Below are 23,995 nucleotides of genomic sequence, written 5' to 3'. Positions count from 1 at the left end.
GCGATAGATCCTACCCATTGTATTAAAGGCTAATTCTGTGTTTCCTGTCGTTACACATATCCAATATCTCTTTGTGTATATTGTCACGGTGTCAGAGTTAAGGTAATAGATGTGTTAAGGTGTACTGCCTGGTTTTTATGTCCTGTTCCTTTGTGGGTGCTTTACTTCCGGTCCGGAAAGAGGACCCCGCTCAGTAGCTGGTGTTCTTAGGACGAGAGGACGGACTAAAATCATCCAGCATAACAGGGAGCTTTTTTTTTTTTTTTTTTTTTTTTTAAAGAAGCAAGACTGAAGGAGAAAAAGGAGATACTGTACCCGATGTGGAATAAAAGGAAAAAAAGAACTAAAAGAAGAAGAAGGAATGCAGCCCCGGGAAGAGTAAAAAAGGAGGTGCCGTTGCAAAGGCAATACCTCCGTAAACACCGTCACCGTACTAGTTAGATAACCTTGACGCGGGTACTTCAATTGGAAGACGATTAGACAGCAAAGCTTAAAAATGGTTGAAGGTCCAGGATGCAAACTTAATGGAGAAAAACTTAGGAGAAGAGCGAAGGGGCAGGTGGTGAAGGCCATCAGTGGAACTGCTGTTGAGAGGGTAAGTGTTAGTGCAGAATGGTTTCAATAATCCCCATACTCCAGAAAAGATAGGTGTGATTATAGTTTCATTGATTTTTTTTTTTTTTTTTTTTTTAGGGACCAGGAAGGGCTATTGGAGCCAACCAACCAGCATAACTTATGCTAACCAGGTCCAGCCTAACGTAATATATCCAACTTATAAAAGACCAGCCATAGGAAAGTGACAATATACCACTGTACTGTGATGGTAGTGTAAAATGGAAATAGAAAGTGGGTATAACTTTAGAAGTAACCAACGTTACTGATTTTCATTATATTACGTCCCTGAACTATTCTAACCAAGACTTACCTTTTAAGGCTAGTTTGAGTTGGGGGAGCTAATTTTGTAGGGGTCGTCATATAGTGGCTTAGGTTAGGCTATCTCTCCGTACCGGATGAATGTCGCACCATATTGGCTGGTGCAGGAATGTGCACTCGGTCTATGTCAGGCCCTAGGTTAGGTTAGATTAGGTTAGGTTAGTTTAATGCAGAATAGTGTGTTTTTAATTAATTTTGATCTTGATTTGGGGGGATAAACCCACTTTTGGAAATCTTACTCAAAATTATAAAAGGGGGATTTTCCCCCCAAAATGAAGGTCAAAACTAATTAAAACATGGTATTTTGCATTGGAAAACATAAAAATAATAATAAAAGAAAACGTTGGGTACCGGTACTTCTAAAAATATACCAGAAAGTGTGAAAAAAAAAAAAAAAAAAAACAAGCTTGGGAAAAGTGATTAAGCACAGAAAATTATAAAGGGAGTTCCTTATTCTCTAGATTAAAAATATCAAGGTAATGAGACTGGCTGGTTTTGGTAACTGTAAAATTAACATCACCCTGACATAACACCTGGAATGTGCGGGCAGCAGCTTTCTGACCCACCTCCTAAGTCCCATATGGTATTTAAACTGTATGGAGTTTTACTTGTTTATTGATAGACTGTGTCCATACTCAAATGTGGACTGCATGGCTGTGTGGCACCTTTAAAAAGTTTCTGAATCAGTCCAAAGGTATTTGAGGTCTTTTGTTAATAAGGTATATTTAAAACCCCTTGAAGGTAGACAGACCACATTGAGGTAGACCTCTGTTAGGATGGACTAGTAGGTGAGACAGACATTTCCAAAGTTAGTAAACAGAACCATAAATAAAGTATCAAGCATGGGCCCAAAACTTTACCACTGTTTGTTTAGTTGCCCTTTCCTTTGTTTCTGATGCCGGAGGGGGCAACTTTGGCCTGGGAGTAAACTTCTTTGACCTACCCAGCATCCTGTGAGGAGGACCTCAGGCCTGGCTGGGGATCATCTCCATCATGGGGCTAGCTGCTTTCTACACCATTTTTAACACAAAGGGAAGTGACTCTCCAGTAGTCATTTCCCTCATCATCACACTTGACAGGGATAGTAAGTGCAATCCTGGGCCCCAGAGTCTATCTATCTATCTATTGCAAGACGCCTCAATCCCGTTTGGGGTGGCCACAAACAAATCACCTCCAAGTCGCCCTGTCTCCCGCCATTTCACTGCCCTGCTCCCAACTCACACACCCCTCTCTCGTATACCTCTCCACCCCATCCCTCCATCTCATCCTCGGCCTCCCCCTCCCTCTTCCCCCCTCCACCTCACTCACATACACTTTCTTCGTCAGTCTTTCACCCTCCATCCTCTCCACATGGCCAAACCACCTCAGTGTGTTCCTCATAACGCTTCCTATCACATCCACATCCACACCACAACGCTCCTTTATATCCTCATTTGTCAGCCTGTCTCTCCATGTGACTCCACAGGCTCCTCTTAAATAACTCATTTCCACGGCTCTCACTCTTGACTTGTGTCCTTCCAACAACGTCCAAGCTTCACCTCCGTACGTTAGAGTTGGTATCACAATACTGTCATGTAGTAACTTTTTCACTTCCATGCTCACTTCCCTGTCTCTTATCACTGCTTTCAAAGAACCAGCAACCTTTCTTCCCTGCTGTACCATTTCAAGCACTTCACCCTCCAAACCTCCATCCTTATTCATCACACTACCCAAATACTTAAATGTACTCACATTTTCCAATTCCTCACCATCCAACCTCGCTGTACATTCACTGACTTCACCTCTCTCAAAGACCATCACTTTACTCTTCCCTACGTTCACCTTTAGATTCTGTTTCTTACACACTCTCCCAAACTCATCCACCAAGCCTTGCAGCTCCCCTTCGTCTTCACTCAACAACACAGTATCATCTGCAAACAACAGTACAGGGAGTTTCCAAACACTATCCTCTCTCACCAGGGCCACTCCAACATCCACTACCCTACCTTGTACCTCTTTTATTACCCCATCCATGTACAGATTGAACAACCATGGAGACATGACACATCCCTGTTTCAACCCAACTTTCAAAGAGAAAAATTCACTTAGTTCACCATCCACACACACTGCAGCCTTCGCACCATCATACATACTCTTCACAGGATTCAACAACTTCCCATCTTCTCCATATATTCTTAACACTTTCCACAATCCTTGTCTATCCACCCTGTCATATGCTTTCTCCAAATCCATGAAAGCCACATACAACTTCTTTCCCTTCTCTAGAAACTTTTCCACTAAAGATCTAAGAATAAATATCTGATCTACACAACCTCTTCCCTTCCTAAAGCCTCCCTGTTCTTCTCCAACTAAGTTCTCTGTTCTTTCTCTAACTGTCAATAAGTATCCTACCATACACTTTTCCTATTATGCTAAGAAGACAAATGCCCCTATGATTACCACACACTCCTTTTTCCCCTTTTCCTTTGTACAAGGGAATAATTATACCTGACTTCCAATCCTCTGGGACTCTATCTTCCTCCCAGGCCAATCTGCACATCTGCCACATCCATTCTACTGCTATCTCTCCCCCATGCTTCAGCATTTCACCACACACTCCATCAATTCCTGGGGCTTTCCCTGATTTAACTTTCTTCGTTGCTTCCACAACTTCTATCCTACTGATTTCTTCCTGTCTTCTCACCTCCCTCCTTCTCCCAGCCATTCCCCAGCCACTTATACTCGCATTACTTCCATCCTCTACGTTCAACAATTCCTTAAAGTGTTCTCTCCATCTGCTCACTTTTTCTCCCTTCTCCACTAGTAATCTACCATTTTTATCTTTCACTCCCCTGCTAACTTCACTTCCACCCTGTCTTACTCTTTTCACCTCTTTCCAGAACATTTTCTTACAGTCCCTCCACTTTACACTCAAATTCCTTCCAAATTCCTCATCCACTCTCTTCTTATTGTCTCTTACTAATCTTTTCACCTTTCTCTTTCTTTCTACATATAACTCTCTCTTCCTCCTCTCAGCTTCTTCCACGCCCCTTCTTCTCATCCATTCATTGTATGCTTTCTTCTTTTGTCCCACAGCCTGTTTCACCTCTTCAGTCCACCACGCTGTTCCTTGCACCCCCCTCTGTCTTCTCTTCCTTCCACACACCACACCACATGCCCCAGAGTCATAGTACATTTAATCCAATATTTTTCCTACACATCAAAAATAAAAAATGAGCACATTGACGTGCTCATTGCAAATCTTGAAGAGAGTGGATCCACATCACATACACTATGCCAGTACTTAAAGTTATCAGATGCCACCACAGTTTATGGGTATGTGACAGGTGCATCACATCTACAAACACTTCATGCACATCAAGCACAGTTTCTGCCATCCCCTCCAAAAGCCCCCCTTGCACACACAACCACTGCTACCACAATGCAGCCTCTTCACAAATGCTACATCTACAACACAGACCCACACTAGACATGAATAGGCTCAAACAAAAACACTGAACATAATACAGTACAACTAAATGTTGATGACCTCAGCAGCAAACCATCACAGACTGAAGACTTTCTTCACAAAAAATGTACACATTGCATTCCTACAAGAAACAGCTCTTGTGCATACAAAAATCTCCACGCATCAGACACAACTTACTCATCCACACAAATAGAACTGGTGGGCATGGTGGAGACCTCATCACTTATATTCACACATCCATCCTCTACATAGACACAACACAACACAGAAAACACAGTCACATTTCCAGAATGATACCACATTAGAAATGCAGTCACTCAGTGGCAGCTGTGGTCTCGAACGAGAATCCCCCCTGACAGCTCCCCAGACCCTGTCTATAGGTTACCCAACCTTGAACCCATACCTAACCTATTTGTACAGTACCTCTGCTTACTTTAGCAGTGTTGTCCGGTCATTCAGGCATATTCAGACATCAAAACACTTATAGGAATATCAAAGACAATTTTAAACAAGAAAACCATACAAAAAAAAAACAAAAACACTGAAAAAAAGAGCACCATACCTATACACTACTGTATGTAAAGTATCCCACCCTAATTTTGGCAGTGTTTTCAGGCCATTCTGCCATATTTAGACATCAGAACACACATAGGAATATCCAAAATAAAACCTTGAAAAAAAAAAAAAAAAAATATCCTACCAATACACTACTGTATGTACAGAACAGTACCCCTTCTAATTTTGGCACTTTTTGTAGGTCAGTCTGCCATATTTAGACATCAAGACACATGTTGGAATATCCAGAGCAATGCTAAACACCAAGAAAACCATGCAGAAAAACATTAAAAAAATAAATCAATAAAAACTGCTTGTATGTACAGTACCTCTCCAAATTTTGGAAGTGTTTTCCAGCCATTCTGCCATATTGAGACATCAAAACACACATAGGAATATCCTGTTAATGCTAAACACCAAGAAAACAATGCATAAACAACAAATATCCACAAAAATCTTGAAGATGGTTGGAAAATCAGTTATCATTGTGACAAGAGTGATAGCTGCTCCTGTGGCACACGCACAAAGAATTCCACAACCAAATATACCACCGGAAATTGGTTATATTGGTATAAATGTACACTATTATATTTACTGGTGTTTTTACTAGCTGTAAGAAGACGGAGGGGGGTGCAAGGAACAGCGTAGTGGACTGAAGAGGTGAAACAGGCTGTGGCACAAAAGAAGGAAGCATACAATGAATGGTTGAGAAATAGGGGTGTGGAAGAAGTTGAGAGGCGGAAGAGAGAGTTATATGTAGAAAGAAAGAGAGAGGTGAAAAGATTAGTAAGAGAGAGTAAGAAGAGAGTGAATGAGGAATTTGGAAGGAATTTGAGTGTAAAGTGGAGGGACTGTAAGAAAATGTTCTGGAGAGAGGTGAAAAGCGTAAGACATGGTGGAAGTGAAGTTAGCAGGGGAGTGAAAAGGAAAAATGGTAGATTACTAGTGGAGAAGGGAGAAAAAGTGAGCAGATGGAGAGAACACTTTAAGGAATTGTTAAACGTAGAGGATGGAAGTAATGCGAGCATAAGTGGCTGGGGAATGGCTGGGAGAAGGAGGGAGGTGAGAAGACAGGAAGAAATCAGTAGGATAGAAGTTGTGGATGCAATGAAGAAAGTTAAATCGGGGAAAGCCCCAGGAATTGATGGAGTGTGTGGTGAAATGCTGAAGCATGGGGGAGAGATAGTAGTAGAATGGATGTGGAAGATGTGCAGATTGGCCTGGGAGGAAGGTAGAGTCCCGGAGGATTGGAAGTCAGGTATAATTATTTCCTTCTACAAAGGAAAAGGGGAAAAAGAAGTGTGTGGTAATCATAGGGGCATTTGTCTTCTTAGTATAATAGGAAAAGTGTATGGTAGGATACTTATAGACAGAGTTAGAGAAAGAACAGAGAAATTAGTTGGAGAAGAACAGGGAGGCTTTAGGAAGGGAAGAGGTTGTGTAGATCAGATATTCATTCTTAGATCTTTAGTGGAAAAGTTTCTAGAGAAGGGAAAGAAGTTGTATGCGGCTTTCATGGATTTGGAGAAAGCATATGACAGGGTGGATAACAAGGATTGTGGAAAGTGTTAAGAATATATGGAGAAGATGGGAAGTTGTTGAATGCTGTGAAGAGTATGTACGATGGTGCGAAGGCTGCAATGTGTGTGGATGGTGAACTAAGTGAATTTTTCTCTTTGAAAGTTGGTTTGAAACAGGGATGTCATGTCTCCATGGTTGTTCAATCTGTACATGGATGGGGTAATAAAAGAGGTACAAGGTAGGGTAGTGGATGTTGGAGTGGCCCTGGTGAGAGAGGATAGTGTTTGGAAACTCCCTGTACTGTTGTTTGCAGATGATACTGTGTTGTTGAGTGAAGATGAAGGGGAGCTGCAAGGCTTGGTGGATGTGTTTGAGAGAGTGTGTAAGAAACAGAATCTAAAGGTGAATGTAGGGAAGAGTAAAGTGATGGTCTTTGAGAGAGGTAAAGTCAGTGAATGTACAGCGAGGTTGGATGGTGAGGAATTGGAAAATGTGAGTACGTTTAAGTACTTGGGTAGTGTGATGAGTAAGGATGGAGGTTTGGAGGGTGAAGTGCTTGAAAGGGTACAGCAGGGAAGAAAGGTTGCTGGTTCTTTGAAAGCAGTGATAAGAAACAGGGAAGTGAGCATGGAAGTGAAAAAGTTACTACATGACAGTATTGTGATACCAACTCTAACGTACGGAGGTGAAGCTTGGACATTGTTGGAAGGACACAAGTCAAGAGTGAGAGCAGTGGAAATGAGTTATTTAAGAGGAGCCTGTGGAGCCACGTGGAGACAGGCTGACGAATGAGGATATAAAGGAGCGTTGTGGTGTTGATGTGGATGTGATAGGAAGCGTTATGAGGAACATACTGAGGTGGTTTGGCCATGTGGAGAGAATGGAGGGTGAAAGACTGACGAAGAGAGTGTATGTGAGTGAGGTGGAGGGGGGAAGAAGGAGGGGGAGGCCGAGGATGAGATGAAGGGCTGGGGTGGAGAGGTATATGAGAGAGGGGGGTGTGAGTTGGGAGCAGGGCAGTGAAATGATGGGGGACAGGGCGACTTGGAGGCGATTTGTTTGTGGCCACCCCAAACGGGATTGAGGCGTATGGCAATAGATAGATAGATAGAAGGTAAGCTAATAAAAACACAAAATTTTCTCTTATCTATCTATCTATTGCCAGACGCCTCAATCCCGTTCGGGGTAGCCACAAACAAATCGCCTCCATGTCACCCTGTCCCCTGCCATTTCACTGCCTTGCTCTCAACTCACACCCCCCTCTCTCATATACCTCTCCACCCCATCCTTCCATCTCATCCTCAGCCTACCCCTCCCTCTTCCCCTGTCCACTTCACTCACATACACTCTCTTCGTCAGTCTTTCACCCTCCATCCTCTCCACATGGCCAAATCACCTCAGTGTATTCCTCCTAACGCTTCCTATCACATCAACATACACACCACAGTGCTCCTTTATATCCTTATTTATCAGCCTGTCTCTCCATGTGACTCCACAGGCTCCTCTTAAATAACTCATTTCCACTGCTCTCACTCTTGACTTGTGTCCTTCCAGCAACGTCCAAGCTTCACTTCTATATATTAGAGTTGGTATCACAATACTGTCTTGTAGGAACTTTTTCACTTCCATGCTCACTTCCCTGCTTCTTATCACTGTTTTCAAGGAACCAGCAACCTTTCTTCCCTGCTGTACCCTTTCAAGCACTTCACCCTCCAAATCTGCATCCATACTCATCACACTACCCAAGTACCGGTACTTAAATGTACTCACATTTTCCAAATCCTCACCATCCAACCTCGCTGTACATTCACTGACTTCACATCTCTCAAAGACCATCACTTTACTCTTCCCTACATTCACCTTTAGATTCCATTTCTTACACACTCTCCCAAACTCATCCACCAAGCCTTGCAGCTCTCGTTCGTCTTCACTCAACAACACAGTATCATCTGCAAACAACAGTAAAGGGAGTTTCCAAACGCTACCCTCTCTCACCAGGGCCACTCCAACATCCACTACCCTACCTTGTACCTCTTTTATTACCCCATCCATGAACAGATTGAACAACCATGGAGACATGACACATCCCTGTTTCAACCCAACCTTCAAAGAGAAAAATTCACTTAGTTCACCATCCACATGCACTGCAGCCTTAGCACCATCATACATACTCTTCACAGCATTGAACAACTTCCCATCTACTCCATATACTCTTAATACTTTCCACAATCCTTGTCTATCCACGCTGTCATATGCTTTCTCCAAATCCATGAAAGCCGCATACAACTTCTTTCCCTTCTCTAGAAACTTTTCCACTAAAGACCTAAAAATGCATATCTGATCTACACAACCTCTTCCCTTCCTAAAGCCTCCCTGTTCTTCTCCAACTAATTCTTCTGTTCTTTCTCTAACTCTATAAGTATCCTACCATACACTTTTCCTATTATACTAAGAAGACAAATGCCGCTATGATTACCACATACTTCTTTTTTCCCCTTTTCCTTTGTACAGGGGAATAATTATACCTGACTTCCAATCCTCCAGGACTCTACCTTCCTCCCTGGCCAATCTGCACATCTTCCACATCCATTCTACTACTATCTCTCCCCCATACTTCAGCATTTCACCACACACTCCATCAATTCCTGGGGCTTTCCCCAATTTAACTTTCTTCATTGCTTTCACAACATCTATCCTACTGATTTCTTCCTGTCTTCTCACCTCCCTCCTTCTCCCAGCCACTTATACTCGCATTACTTCCATCCTCTATGTTCAACAATTCCTTAAAGTGTTCTCTCCATGTGCTCACTTTTTCTCCCTTCTCCACTAGTAATCTACCATTTTATCTTTCACTCCCCTGCTATTTTCACTTCCACCCTGTCTTACTCTTTTCACCTCTTTCCAGAACATTTTCTTACAGTCCCTCCACTTTACACTCAAGTTCCTTCCAAATTCCTCATCCGCTTCCTTCTTACTCTCTCTCTAACTAATCTTTTCATCTCTCTCTTTCTTTCTACATATAACTCTCTCTTACTTCTCTCAAGTTCTTCCACGCCCCTATTTCTCATCCAATCATTGTATGCTTTCTTCTTTTGTGCCACAGCCTGTCTCACCTCTTCATTCCACCACTCTGTTCCTTGCAGACCCCTCCATCTTCTCTTCATCCCACACACCACATCACATGGTGCACATATTTCTTCTGTAAATATCTTGCACACACTTTCCACGTCCCCCATCTGCACCAATTCATATTTGCCCAATTGTTCCTCCACTTCACTCTTATACTCTGCCTTTTTCTCATCCTCTTGTAACCTTTCCACTCTCCTTACAAATACTCCTTCTTCCCGTCCTTCCCTTCTTCTATTTCTCCATCCTAATTGGATCTTGATTCTGGCCACCACCAAGTAGTGGTCAGAAAGTCCACTCCCCCAACCTCTATAAGCTCTTGCATCCATTACACATTTTCGCATCCTTTCGTCCACACACACATAATCAGTCATTGCCTTCCTTTCATTCAGTTCACCACCCACCCTTCTCATCACTCGCCATGTATACCTGTGGATCATTTTGTGCCTGAAGAGGGTATTGGCTATCACCGACCCCCTCCCAGCACAAATGTCCATTAACACACTGCCTTTCTCATCTATCTCAGCAGGCACACCCCACTCACCAACTACTCCATCCACCTTCCCATTCCCTACTTTACCATTCATATCACCGATCAAAAACACTCTCATTCCGTCCAAACTTTTCCATGCACACTTCCACATTTTTCCTGAACTCTTCTCTCACTTTGCTTGCACGTTCCTGCATTGACGCATACACACACACATTGCCCACATTTGTATTCCAACTTTCAGTCTTACCCACACAATTCTTGACCCAACTGATCCATGCTCTCTTACGCTCTTCTTCCATCTTTTACTCACAACTATACATACTCCTTTTTTTGCCCTCTCATTCTCACTTACTCCTGCACATATATCCCATCCATACTCCCATTCTCTCATACCCTCACCTTTCCATTTCGTTTCAGTTATTCCACATACATCAACTTTCGCACCCTCAAGCACCTGGACAATCTCTCTCTATTTCACCTCATCATTCGCTCCCCTTACATTCCATGTTCCGATTACCATGTTCTTTGTCCGGTCCTTGGTCGTCATCTTTTGGTCAGTCCTTGTCCGAGGCTTATTGTTTGTCTTTTTAGCTACTTGTTTTCCGGGGAGTGAGAATAAAATGATGTTCAAGAGTAAAACTTACCTTCATATATTTTCCCACCATCCTAGTGCAAAATTTTGCCTGCATCTTGCAAGAGTTAGGGATATGTTGAGATGCAGAATTTCATGAGCTTTCTCGTGGATTTTGTGGAATTTTGACATGACCAATAGTATTTGAATAAATTGCCAAATACTTTAAAATGTCACAGGTCAGTGCTTTCAGCGTAAAGGAGGGGAGGGGCTGAGGAAGTGAGGGGAGAGCTGGGAGGCCTGGCTAGCAAGGCAAGGAGCATGGGAGGTATGGAGGAGTGTCACGAGGTGGATGGGTGCTTTTACCCTACATTTGCCCATGGCTTGTGGTCTGTTTGACATGTGGTGGCTATCTGGAAACACAACTGGCGACTAGGCAGCTTTGGATATTTGGTAGAGAGGTGGATGGCCACTGTCAGTGAACATGTACTTGTGGCTTGTGGTTTGTGTTCGATGCGCTGTGGTTGTAGGGAAAGACTTATCCTGGTGGCAGCGTGACTTTGGACATTCAGTGGGGATGTGCACAGACGTTTTGACACCACTTGTGTGTTATGGTCAGTACAGTATTACTCGGGTGCTGGAGGTTCATTGGGAGTGATCAGACCAGCACGCAACTCTGACCATTCAATACAGAGGCAGACAGACATTTTAGCTCAGGTTGTGGGTTACGGCTTATTTCCCGCTCACGGCTAGACCCCAACGGCCACAATACTGAATGTTTGAACATGGCAGCTGGCCTGCTGAAGTTCTCGATGACATTTATGTCCTGATAATAGCAAGTAAATTTGGGTAATTGTTTAACTCCTTAAGACCGCAATTGTTTCAGGCAGGTACCTCCCACAACCGCAATGCAGGAGTGTTTTGGCGACTTTCACCAAGGGCAAATTGACTGTGTTCTGGCTAAAGAGGAAGAATTTACTCACCTGACAACACAATCCGTACCCCCCCTAGGCCTAATGGTTACCACACAATCGCGCGTCAGAGTTAAAAAAAAGTTTATGATAGTTACCTCTTGAAAATCGAAAACATGAAAATTTTGATAACTACCTATTTTTCTTATTGAAACAGGTCATTTCAAAGTGTTTTGTCACACTAACCATGAAAACAGGTGTATGTAGGTGTGGGGAGATTACTAGACTGTGGGGAGATAAAGTAGGCTGTGGAGAGTAGGCCTATAGGTACGGGGGTTGGAAATAACCCGCTTTTTCGCATGAAAAGAAAGCGCTTCATTGTGTTCTGTAACATCTACCATGAAAACAGGTGTGTATGTAGGTGTGGGGAGATAACTAGTGTGGGGAGTAGGCCTACAAGGCCTTGGTGGTGCTTGGGGAGAATAATTTTGGCAACAACCAAATTCTCTTGTGGAAACCCTCCATTTCAATGGGGTTTGTCATACCAGCCATAAAAACAGGTGTGTATGTAGGTGTGGGGAGATAAAACTGGTGTGGGGAGTAGCCGCTACCTACAAGGCCTCATAGTCATTCCAAAACTAACACAGATGCATATAAATGTTTATAACTATCAAGGACATCAAAATGAAGTTGAATAATGCTATAAATGCATGCATAAGAAAGGGAAAAAAAAAAAAGGAGTAATTTGTTTTCAATTTCTCTTTTGATTCTCCCAACTTCTCATTACACATTTATCACACCATTACAATTATCACATTATCATTACACTTCATCACACTTATCATTACAGTTCCAGCAACAACCAAATTCTCTTGTGGAAACTCTCCATTTCATTGGAATTGATCACACCAGCCATGAAAACAGGTGTGTTTGTATGTGTGGGGAGATGAAACAGGTGTGGGGAGTAGCCCTACAAGGCCTCATAGTCTTTTGAAAACTAACACAGTCGGACACTACTCAGAGGTGCTAATCTGGGCAGGTAGGGAAAGAAAAAAAAAAAAAAAAAAGAGGCGTCGTATGTAGTACAACATACAGCATTCTCCAACTACGTATGTACAGAATCTGGTAGGTACGAAGTGAGAAATGAACAGAGTGAAGTGTAAAAATTTGGAAAGAAGTATAAATAATATGAAGCAGGTACGTACATCAGGCCTGACACTCGGGGACCTGTTGGGGGTTGGAGGGGTAGTGAGGGATAAGGAGGGAGAGATGGGGTGGGGTTGTGGGGGGGGGATGAGCCTAGCAGGGAGGGAAGAGGGGCAAGAGAGGATGGGAAGGGATGCAGGTTGCTGTGGAAGGAGAGATGCAGTTGCATGGAGGGGTGGGAGAGTAATGGGGCACAAGGAGGGCATGAGGGAGTGGAGTGGAGGGTGACACGGAGGCGACCGAGAGGGGGGTGTCCTCCCTACCGCCTGGATTGGTCTGATTCCCCCTAATGCCACGTCAGGGGTGAGTTCTCATTGGCCCGAAGCCATGTACGTCATAATCAGGGTGGAGCAAGTGCTCCGCAGTTTTTTACAGGCCACGTTCAGTTGATGCGATTAGGCATTATGGCATGAAACTCAAATCGCATCGATTGATGCGATTAGGACTTAAGGGGTTAATAGAGCCAGGGTCCAGTATCCAGATAATGAACAGGTCCAGATACTGCATGACCGAATACATGGGGGATTACTGTATCCTTAATTCACAAACAGACACCACCAAGACACATGCCCCTGCCACCTCCAACACCCAACACATCCCGTCCTACAAAGAAGGAGGCATACTTTTGGATCACATCATAAACATGTCACCAACACATCCCGTTTTACAAAGAAGAAGCAGACGTACACTTGGATCACAATATAAGCATAAGTCTCCTTACGTCAACATGCACTGAGTCTGAAAAACAATCTTCTATGTGTAGGCAGTCCTTTTGACTTGACTATAATGTAATCCTCTTCATGCCAGAAGAATGGAACTTTATGAAGACAGCAGAAATCTCTACAAGCATGTGGCTGAGCGGCATCAGCAACCTACGTCTGAAATGGGACTACCCAGCATCCAAACCCTCATAAACATCAACAACTTCCCGTACACACATTGTAGCATTCCCAGCATCTGGAAACCGTGAACAGTCATCGCTATCCTTAAGTTGAACAAGGAATTGACTCATCCTTAATCGTACAGACCCATGGAACTACATATCACTCCATCCAAAATACTATGCTGATTGCTTAATTCTTAGCAGTTACAGCTCATGTTCCATGCAGCATCACAATATGGCTTTAGAGCACTGCACTCCACAGACACCTTACTAACCAACCTTGCACAATCCGCATGTGATCACATCAGCTCTGCATGACCTGCACAGTGTACACATCTTACAACAATAGACATTAGTAAAGCCTCTGATGTCATTCCCTGACACAAACTAATCATCAAAATCTACAACACAAAGACTTAGAACAATGCCAAATGCTTTACTTTACAGTTGCATTTCTGGTTGAAAAGCACATTATACTCCAGGGCAAATTGTCTTGAACACAAAGCTTCTCTAATGGAGTTCCACAAGACTCCTTTCTTTCACCCACATTTTTCAGCCTGTACATGTGTGATATCCCCTCACCTCAGCTGCCTGCAAACTGTGCCTCATGTAGATGACATTACCATGAGCACGCATCTCTTTGGAAACACAGCCAGCACACTACAACAAAACTACCATAAGCATGCACCTCGTTTTAAACACAACCTGCATACTACAGCAAAACTACCTCGCCACAGTTCAGGCATGGGTTGAGGGCTTGACAGTCGCTCCAGCCAAATCCACCACCATGCTCATTACTGGCAGCAGTTATGAACGCAGTTATACTGCAAACATCACACCTAACAATGTACCTGTGCTTAGACTTTCTCCTCCAGTTCCAGCTCAGATGATTCTGGTGCTGTTCCTCCATTACTTCCCTTTTCTGACTTCCTCATGCCTGACATTAAAATTTTATTCACACGTTGTCTTTCCTGCCATCACTGGCCTCAGTACGAACAAGGCATATGGGCCAGATGGGGTCCTTCCTGTTGTCCTCAAGAACTGTGTCTCTGTGCTTACACCCTGCCTAGGTAAACTCTTTTGCCTTTGTCTGTGAACTTGTACCTCTCGCGCTGGAAGTTTGCTCTCATTCAGCCTGTCTCAAAGAAGGGTGACCATTCCTAGCTCTTTAACTATCACCCAGTTGCATTAATATCATGCATTTCTAAAATTTTTGAATCTGTTCTTAACCCTCTTGTGCACGATAAGTTTCAGTAAGTTTTCCGGTGCACAATTTTTTCTGTGAAGCCTCTCGGCCCGGCTGCCCACGCGCAACAAATAACACGTATTCTCTCCTTATTTTCGCCACCCAAACATCAATATACTGCCATGAAACCCATGTCATCTTATTTATCAATGTTTGTTCTAGCTGATAAGCACCACAAAAAAAAGGAAAACACGAATAAAACAACATTAGGCGGCCGTGAATAAACATTTCTCCACATCACATTCACTTCCCAACATCACCATTCGAATATTTTCCATCATACAGGAAAATGTTATTAGAAGTTTTGATAAAGAATTTCATCAGCTTTCTAAAGAGACAAATCCTGTTGTGATATGATTTGTATTGTTCGAGAAAATAACCAAAAACTGAAAGCCATTTTTGAAAAAATTCAAGGTGCTCTAATTCTGAACTATTGCATAATATTATGCAGAATTTCACAAGCTTTCTAGTGACCTAAAAATGGTTTCGATACGCCACATAGTTTTCAAGTAAATCGCCAAAAACGACTGGGAACTCACGTCCGTACGTCACTTTCATGATATGCACATAGCATACGGAATATTCCCGCCTACGTAACTATGAATTCTTATAATAGATATTACATTGTTATGTCTTGTACATACGTAGAATTTACTGCTCTTTATCATGGTTCTTACAGGAAATCGATACGTCCAATATTTTCGAGTAATTGACCGACAAAATTAGATTACTCCTCCAAGTGCTTTCAGCTTTACCAAAACAGTCTTTCCCCCTAACTTTTCCAACAGAAAATGCTCGCAAAGGCTTATATTCTGCAAATGAACATACATAGAATTTACTTCTCTTTATCACGGTTCTTATGGGAGATCGATACGTCCAATAGTTTTGGAGTAATTGGACGACAAACGTAGAGTACTCCTCCTCACTCGCCCGTGAGATAAAAAACATTCTTTCCCTGCCTCACCCACGGCTACATATTTTCGCTCGTTACGTTTTATTATTTTCTTTTTTTACTCAAAGTATACACGTAAACTATCATAAGGTTTTTGATAGTGCTGTCAGAAACTTGACATGACCACTAGTCTTTTTGCTAGGTTCTGATACTGAAGCTGAACTTTCTTCCATCTCATATGTGTGTATGTAAAAAAACATTACTTATTTGTATAAAAAATATTGAACCATAGAAATAGGTCAATATACAAATCAACAAAATACGGATAACTCACTTCCTCCAGAGGTGTTGAGATGCTGGCAGTAGCTTGAAGATGAGGAGTTATGTAGTGTGTGAGCATGTGTGGGTGTGTGTGTGTGTGTGTGTGTGTGTGTGTGTGTGTGTGTGGTGTATATGTGTGTGTGTGTGTGTGTGTGTGTGTGTGTGTGTGTGTGTGTGTGTGTGTGTGTGTGTGTATGTGTGTGTGTGTGTGTGTGTGAGAGTGTGTGCATATGTTTGTGTCTGTGGCTGTGGCGTATTTTCTTCTCGCGATACATTTGCCTAAAACACATGCGATGCACACAATAGATTTCTCCACGAACATTTGCTGCACGACATACGTATGTATATGTGGCTGTGGCATATTTCTTGTCTCTGACACTTGCTCTATGTTTTAGCTAAGTCAGTCAATGCATGAAATATTCCTCTGTGAACACTCGCTGCACTATTTTATATGTATATTTCACGCTAAACCATACGCAATATAAAACACTATCACATGATTCCATCCCAACCTCGTCTATTATTCCCGACTCTATGGCGTATGTGACCGTCTGTTTCCTTAGCGACTGTTGCATATCTCTATGGAGTGCATAATGCCTGCTATGGTAGGTCATTTTTTTCACCAATCCAGGCACTCTATGTTTCACAAATATAAGTATTGGCTTCACTATATAAAGGAAAAATACTCACATCATGGGCAGGGTGAAGCAGAGTGGAAACCCCGTTATAACAAATCACACTCCTGCCTGTAGGCTTAACGTCTGATAACGGGCCCCAATGATTTACAGACAATATATCTATGTTCCATAGACACAATCACTTCACATTATAGTCAAAAACATTGTACAATCACAATATTTCAATAATGGCTTCTGCCTCGGGTGGGAGGGGGAAAATGGCGGGTTTAACCCGCCGCGTCCCGGAGACAAAGTTTACATAGCATTAGAGGAAGAAACAGTCAGAAATGATGATCAGGTAATGTGGGAAAAAAAGGTCATGAATGGTGATGAGTTAGTGAGTGAAACAATGCTTATAATGCCTATATTACTGTTTGAAAACCAATATACTCTTGTACTACATATAAATTCGTACCAAGTAAATAAATAAATACTGCTTATGAGTGGATAAAATAGTTACCCTCCCATAGAACTCGTTTTCTTTGGTGCCAGCCTGTTAGAAAACCCAGTCAGGTAAGAAGGTACTCGTACCTAGATCGAGTATTTTAACCCCTTAAACGCAGATTGTTGCGTTTGCGACACTCGGGGAAAAGGACACAACGGCGGATTGTCGCGTTTGCGATTCTAGTAAATTTTGAATAACTGCGGGCAAGCAGGCTCCAGCTGGTATTGTCTATCAGTACCGCCACCCTTTGGCTACTTTTAGCACACTTGACCTTTGTACTACTGACCTCGGTTGTTGCCAAGTACCATTTTTTTTTTACCCACCCACGCACCGCTGCCTGGCCCTCCCTCGTCGTGCGATATGGCAGCGCGCGGACAGCTCAGACCTGTCAATCTGCGCCTTCCTCTCGCAAGCACTTTATGCTAATTGGAAACGCTTGTTTCCCCAGTTGTCACACTAGCATTTTTTCCCGCGGTTTGCCCCTGTTTAGCGTCAGTCTACCAGAATCTTTGAAGGTGACACCATGTCAAACTCAAGCTCTTCCGAATCTGTGCCTTCCAGCCCTCTGAAAAAGGGCTTTGTGACCTCCACCCCGTACAAACCCTTACAAGGAGCTGCTAAGGGCCTTAGTGACTCGGCTATAGGGATTGAATTGTTGAAAGTGTCAATGGATTATGGTAGTGACGTCGGTGTGTTATCTAGCCTTGCCGAGTCAGACACTCTATCGAGTGCTGAGTCTGAGGTGCCGGAAGTGACAATTCCTGTGCCCAGCACCTCAACAGGCAAGGCCAGTGAAAAGGGGCCTAGTGTATGGAAAGGGGGCCAAGAGGAGACGAAGTGGTGACCCCGCTTCCTAGCCATTGTCTTCCTCAGACCGGCCATTGTCCCCTACACCAGGTCATGCCGCCGCCATCCCGCCACGCACTCCCAGCCCCATTCTCTCGTCGTCATCTTCAGCTGTACTTTCTCCGGAGTCTTCAAAGTCTCCTTCACCACCTTGGAAGGGAAGTAAGCAGTCTGGTTTACGTAGAGGTTTCCTTAGGCCCAGTGTCCGTGCTAGTAGGAGTAGAAAAGTGTCTCCTAGTGTAAGAGTTAGTGCTAAGGTTACTCGCACTAGGCAACTCACCAGTCAGGCCACTGCGAGTGACCTTGAACCTTCGCGTTATCTCCCCCACCACCACCACCACCACACCGACACGACCTAGCACAGCCTCTGCCACATGGCCTGCCTCACCACCTGCCTCACCCACTGCCACACGGCCTGCCTCACCCACTGTCTCACCGCCTGCCTCACCCACTGCCACATGGCCTGTCTCACCCCCCGCCGCCCCCACCACCTCCCAGCCTAGGCAGGGCACTCTGGATGCCTTCGTGTGGTATGAGGGCTCAGATTTTGTGCCAGAAGATCTGCCCTTTGATGCCAGTGGGTGTGGGATACAGGCTGACTTCCCTGTCCCAGAGGATGATAAATGTCTGGACTACCTGTTGGCCTTCCTTGATAACGAAGTAATGGAGCAGATTTGTACCGAGATGAACAGGTACGAGGGGCAATCTGCTGCAGTTCATGAAGGTGAAGGTGAAGCTGCAACGCCATCCACGTCGCGGATGGCAGCATGGGTTCCTGTAACGATCAGGGAACTATTTGTATTTATCGGCTTGATGCTTCTTATGCCACATAACTGGAAGCACAAGCTCGAGGAGTACTGGAGTGCTGACGATCTTTGCCCCACACCCATCTTCAACAAATACGTGAGTCGTGATCGTTTCAGGCAACTCATGACTTACCTTCACTTTGCGAACAACGATGAGCCTTCCCAAACTGACCCACTATGGAAAGTGAGGGGAATCCTGAACCTGATCAAGGATAAGTTTACGATGTTCCTTCGGCCCTTCAAGAAAGTTGTGATTGACGAGTCTTTGGTTTTGTTCAGGGGCCGTCTTCGGTTCGTGCAGTATATTCCTAGCAAACGCCACCGCTTTGGAATAAAGTTTTTCGTGCTGTGCGACTGCAAGACGGAGTTCATCCTAGACTTCGTTATCTACACCGCCAGCAATGTGGACTTGGACAAGACTGACCCCCTTGGATTCTCTGGTTCTGTGGTGAAAGTGCTTTTGGAAAAGTACTTTGGCGGGAATCCTGTCCTGTATACGGACAATTATTATACAGCTCCCAAACTCCCCAAGTACCTTTCAGAACACGGCGTCGGATCCTGTGGCACTGTCCGTAGCAATAGGGCACACTACCCTGCCTTCCCCGAGGCTGAAGGATCAAAGCGGGGAGACGTGCACCTGAAAAAAACTGACAAAATGCTGGCGATCAGGTGGCACGATAAGAGAATCGTCAATGTGCTCACCACAGTTCACAAGGGGGAAATGCAAGCCACAGGGAAGGTCGACAGAAGGACTGGCGATCCTATGATGAAGCCTGATGCTGTGATTGACTACAACGTCAATATGCGGCTGGTGGACAAGTCTGACATGATGATCGGAGAGATAGACTGCCTGAGGAGGAACCGTCGCTGGTACAGGAAGGTGTTCTTGCACTTGCTTGATATGTGCATGCTGAACGCCTTCATCCTGTATAAGATCAAGAACAGGAAGCCAGCAAACTACTCTCTCCAGCGTTTTTCTAAGACTTGTGTGTACTAGCTGCTTCGGCGTTTTGGGCAGGTACTGCCATCAGGTCCCAGGCGTCACTCACACACACCTCCAGACCACCTACAGTGTCAGGACTACCTTCAGTGACACCGCCTGGAGCCACTGCCTGCCACTGCCAATTGGGGAAAAGCACTCAGGAGGTGTCATGTGTGCAGCCACACTACCAGGCAAGACAGAACATTTAGGCACACCTCCTTGCAGTGCAAGAGGTGCAAAATTCCCCTCTGCACTTACCCGTGTTTCTTTGACTACCACAGCCTGACTAGATATTGAAAATAAGGGTAAGAATCTTGAAAATAATACTGAGAGTGACAGTGATACTATTGTTTAGTTTTCTTTTACATACTGACAGTGACAGTCTGATGAGTGTAAATTAGTGTATGTAGTTGTAAAAGCACTGACAGTGACAGTGATTTCAGTGTAAATAATTGTACATAGTAATAATATAAGTATTGAGAGTGACAGTCACTCCAGTGTAAGAAGTTGAAAGCATATGTTTCTATTCCATGTTCTGACAGTGACAGTTTGTTGTGTAGAAAATATTATTTTTATAACAAATGACTGTGACACTGATGAATAAGGCAAAAAACTGACAGCTAGAGTGAAAGTGAGCGATAGAAATGAAGTGCGAGTGGCCGACAGGAGCGAGAATAAAGTGCCTGCCGTAAGGCAGAATAAACTCGTGCCGCGGTGGTCTTTCTCATTCCCGCTTCACAATACTGGCAGTGACAGTGATTTTTAGGGCCGTGATAGTGCCAAGCAAGCCTTTGCGAAGTACTATGAAGGAAAATAATGTAGTATACGTGTTTTTAGCTGTGAAAAGGGAAATGTGTGTTCAGTGACGGGAAGATCGCCGCCGCGCTGCATGTCGGCCGTACGCTTCGTTCATTATAGCCTTATTTTCAGTGCTTATTGTACAAATACGGATTCCAAACTACCTGTACGTTGTTGTATAAAGTGTACTGTGACAGATTGAGGCTGTGGTAGAAAGGAACCCGGGTTTCTGGAGGTGTGAAAGTGAAGACTTTGTTACCCAAATTTGCAAGTCTTCACAAGTCCTTTGGTAGTCCACGAAGGCTCAACATCTGTCTCAGGAGAAAGCTGAATGTAAGTACTATATGCCATAAAAATTATAATGTTCTAGGGTTAATCTCTGATTTTTGGCAAATATTTTCCCACAGGTACTCAGACCCCGCTACAACCCCACCACACGGGGGGGATCGGCCGTACACGGCCGCGTTTAAGGGGTTAAACCTCAGGTGAGCGATTTTTCTATGAATTTTCGATGTTTCTCACCAAAAGCGGATGTTTGAGCCAAAAAAAAAAAAAAAGGTCCAAAAATGTCGGGACTGGGGCATACCACTACCCAGAAAACGTTGGGATTGGGCGGGTTAAAGGGACGCTGACAACTGCGCTACTTTCCTGCCTGGCTGGTCGTGAGATACTGAGATATTTCTGCTACGCATTGTCTCATCAGAGCAGTCACAGTGTTGCCAAACGCTTACCTCGGAAAAGAGATGCACACACCATAATGCACCAAAATTTGACGCAAATCGGCCGAAAACTTTTCTTTTGACGGCGTTTTTTCTGCTTAGGAACACGATTCGCATGACTGTGCTTCTTTGTAACAAACTACATGGAATGCGAATTGCATGACTGTGCCTGAGAGGGTTAATTGTAAAATTTTGAAGCATCTTTCCTATCATAACCTTCTTTCTGATCGTCAGTATGGGTTCTGCTAGGGATGCTCCACTGGCAATCTTCTCACCTTCTTTTCAGGCTCCTGGTCATCCTTGTCTCAGGACTTTGGCAATAGCTTTGCCATTGCACTTGACATCTCAAAGGCTTTTGATCGGGTCGCATAAATCACTAATTTCCAAACTGCCCACTTAAGGTTTCTATACTTCTGTCTGTGCCTTCATCTCTAGCTTCCTTTCTGGTCATTCTCAAGCTGCTGTTGTAGATGGTCACCATTCTCGTGTGTACGAAAAGTCGTCTTCCTCAGTGTTGTGTCCTATCACCAACTGTCTTCCTTCTGTTCGTCAGTGGCCTTCTAAACTGTACATGTAACCCTGTTCATTCATATGCTGATGACTCCACCTACCACCTTTCCATCTACTTACTGCAGTGTCCATCTCGGCAGTTACTGCAACAACCAAGGGATGAGGCTATGGTACGTTTAAAATCTGACTTGGTTCATATCTTGGGTTGAGGTAAAAGTAATCTTGTTTTTAATGCATCAATAACTCATTTCTTACATATCTCAACCCGTGAGAATCTGCCACGGGAATAGCTCTAATTTTTGATAATACCGAACTCAATCCTGCATTGTCATTTATTTTACATACTTGGGGTTTCATTCTCCTGGTATTTATCTAGCAAAGATCAAGTTACTTATCCTGTAAAATCTGCTTCCAAAACTATAGGCGTGTCCAGCCAGCTCCATTCCTTTTATACCCCTGCACAGTTGTTAACTTTATACAGGGGTTTTATTTGTCCCTGTGTAGTGTACAACTCTCATATGTGGAGACTGCCCATTTGCAGCTCTTCTCAGCAAGGGGAAGTCAAATGCTTTTTGTCTCATTAGCTCTTCTCCTCCTGCTTTAACCCTTCAACTTCTGTTTCTCTGCCACACTGTTGGATCTTTATCTCTTTTCTATCATCACTTCAATGGTCACTGCTCCACTGAACTGTCTGCTTGCATCCCTCCACCACTACGGTGGGGGGTATGTAGCCCCTGTCTAGCAGCAAACCCTCATCTCTTTTCTGTCTAACTCACTAATGCAAGAGTTAAGTGTTACTCCCAGTCCTTCATGTATGCAATTGGTCATTTGTTGGAATCGTCTTCTGTCTGTAATTTCTGCTGTCTATGGCCTCCACTCTGTTATATGCAATGTGTCCAGGCATCTTGAAATGAACAGATCTTGAATTTGGCTCTCTGTTATCTTGTTTTTTATTCTTTATTAGAGGGAACACTCTTTGTGAGCTTCTTGCTTTTAGTTCCTTCTTCCATGCCTTAAAAAAAATACTGTCAACACTAATATCCTTGGAATGGCAAATAACACAGGACTTGCCTTCACAGACCAGAAACGATAGATGAAGACTGGTGCACCCCCAGATTCACCGCACTTGGGTAATGGGGAGCTTTCAGAGCTAGTGTCCGATAGAGGACACTGCAGACTCCAGTTAAACACAATCTTGTGCTGTTTAAAAAGCGTATTTCTCATTGTTAAATATCTACACTGTTGTGTGAAACTGTGAATCTCAGTAATGTCACTTACCATAATATAAATAATACAAATAGAAAATGTAATTATACCATAGCATGAATTGTTTTATGTATCGTATATGGAAATGAAATATTTGTTGATTGCAACCCCACCACTTTATTGGTGCTGTAATATTACACTTCTACTACATAATGGAAGTTTGGTTCATAATATATACACTCAACCCTCGGCTATCACTCCCAATTGGTCCTGCTATGGTTGTGCTATAGCTGAAACCGTGATAGCCAAATTGAAGAACCTATGGTAATAATTCTAATTGGTGCCATGATCTCAATATTTACCCTTAAGATAACTTTTTGTACCACATATTAATATATAATAGTCTAAAAATGAGCATTTTTTATGATGTGATCACTATCTATCTATCTATCTATTGCCAGATGCCATAATCCCATAAGGGGTGGCCATTTGACTTTGAGTTATTTGTTTTACGGGGAGAGGCACTAACCCTCCACCAACCCACTTGCTGACACGTAGGGAGCATGTATGAGTTGGTTATGTGGTTACCACCCAGCGTTGTAAATGGTTTCTTGGCTTACAGGAAATCATTTGGCTTGTCACTCAATGTAAAGCCACCTGTAAAGGAAAGAAAAGCAATAAGTGACAAGAGAGATGGGAGAAATAGGAAGAGAGGATGACAGGCACTCGATTCTTATAAATACCCCTCACAGTTGATTCATTGATGTTACGTTTCTTCCCCACACTTCGCTTGGTCTCACCATTCTCTATAAGTTTCACATTTCCAGTTTATCTGGGTAACTTAGGTTCTCCTCTTCTTTATTTCCCTGCCAGGTGCCG

General features: G+C 43.5%; 1 protein-coding gene across 1 annotated transcript in view; it reads left to right on the top strand.

The window, feature by feature from the left end:
- Window positions 1-496: 496 nt before the first annotated feature.
- The window catches only part of LOC145399737 (uncharacterized), a 342,222-nt gene continuing 318,723 nt past the window's right edge, over window positions 497-23,995 (top strand). The window contains exon 1 of the mRNA XM_080272285.1: window positions 497-595. Within this exon, the coding sequence (XP_080128411.1) occupies window positions 497-595 (99 nt within the window). The remainder of the gene's footprint in view (window positions 596-23,995) is intronic.

The sequence above is a fragment of the Coenobita brevimanus genome, chromosome 50 (genome assembly GCF_032717465.1).
Source record: "Coenobita brevimanus isolate Jiangsu-jjx chromosome 50, ASM3271746v2, whole genome shotgun sequence".
Classification (NCBI taxonomy): domain Eukaryota; kingdom Metazoa; phylum Arthropoda; class Malacostraca; order Decapoda; family Coenobitidae; genus Coenobita; species Coenobita brevimanus.
Note: the sequence above shows the minus strand (reverse complement) of the source record. Positions and strands in the feature narration are given on the sequence as shown.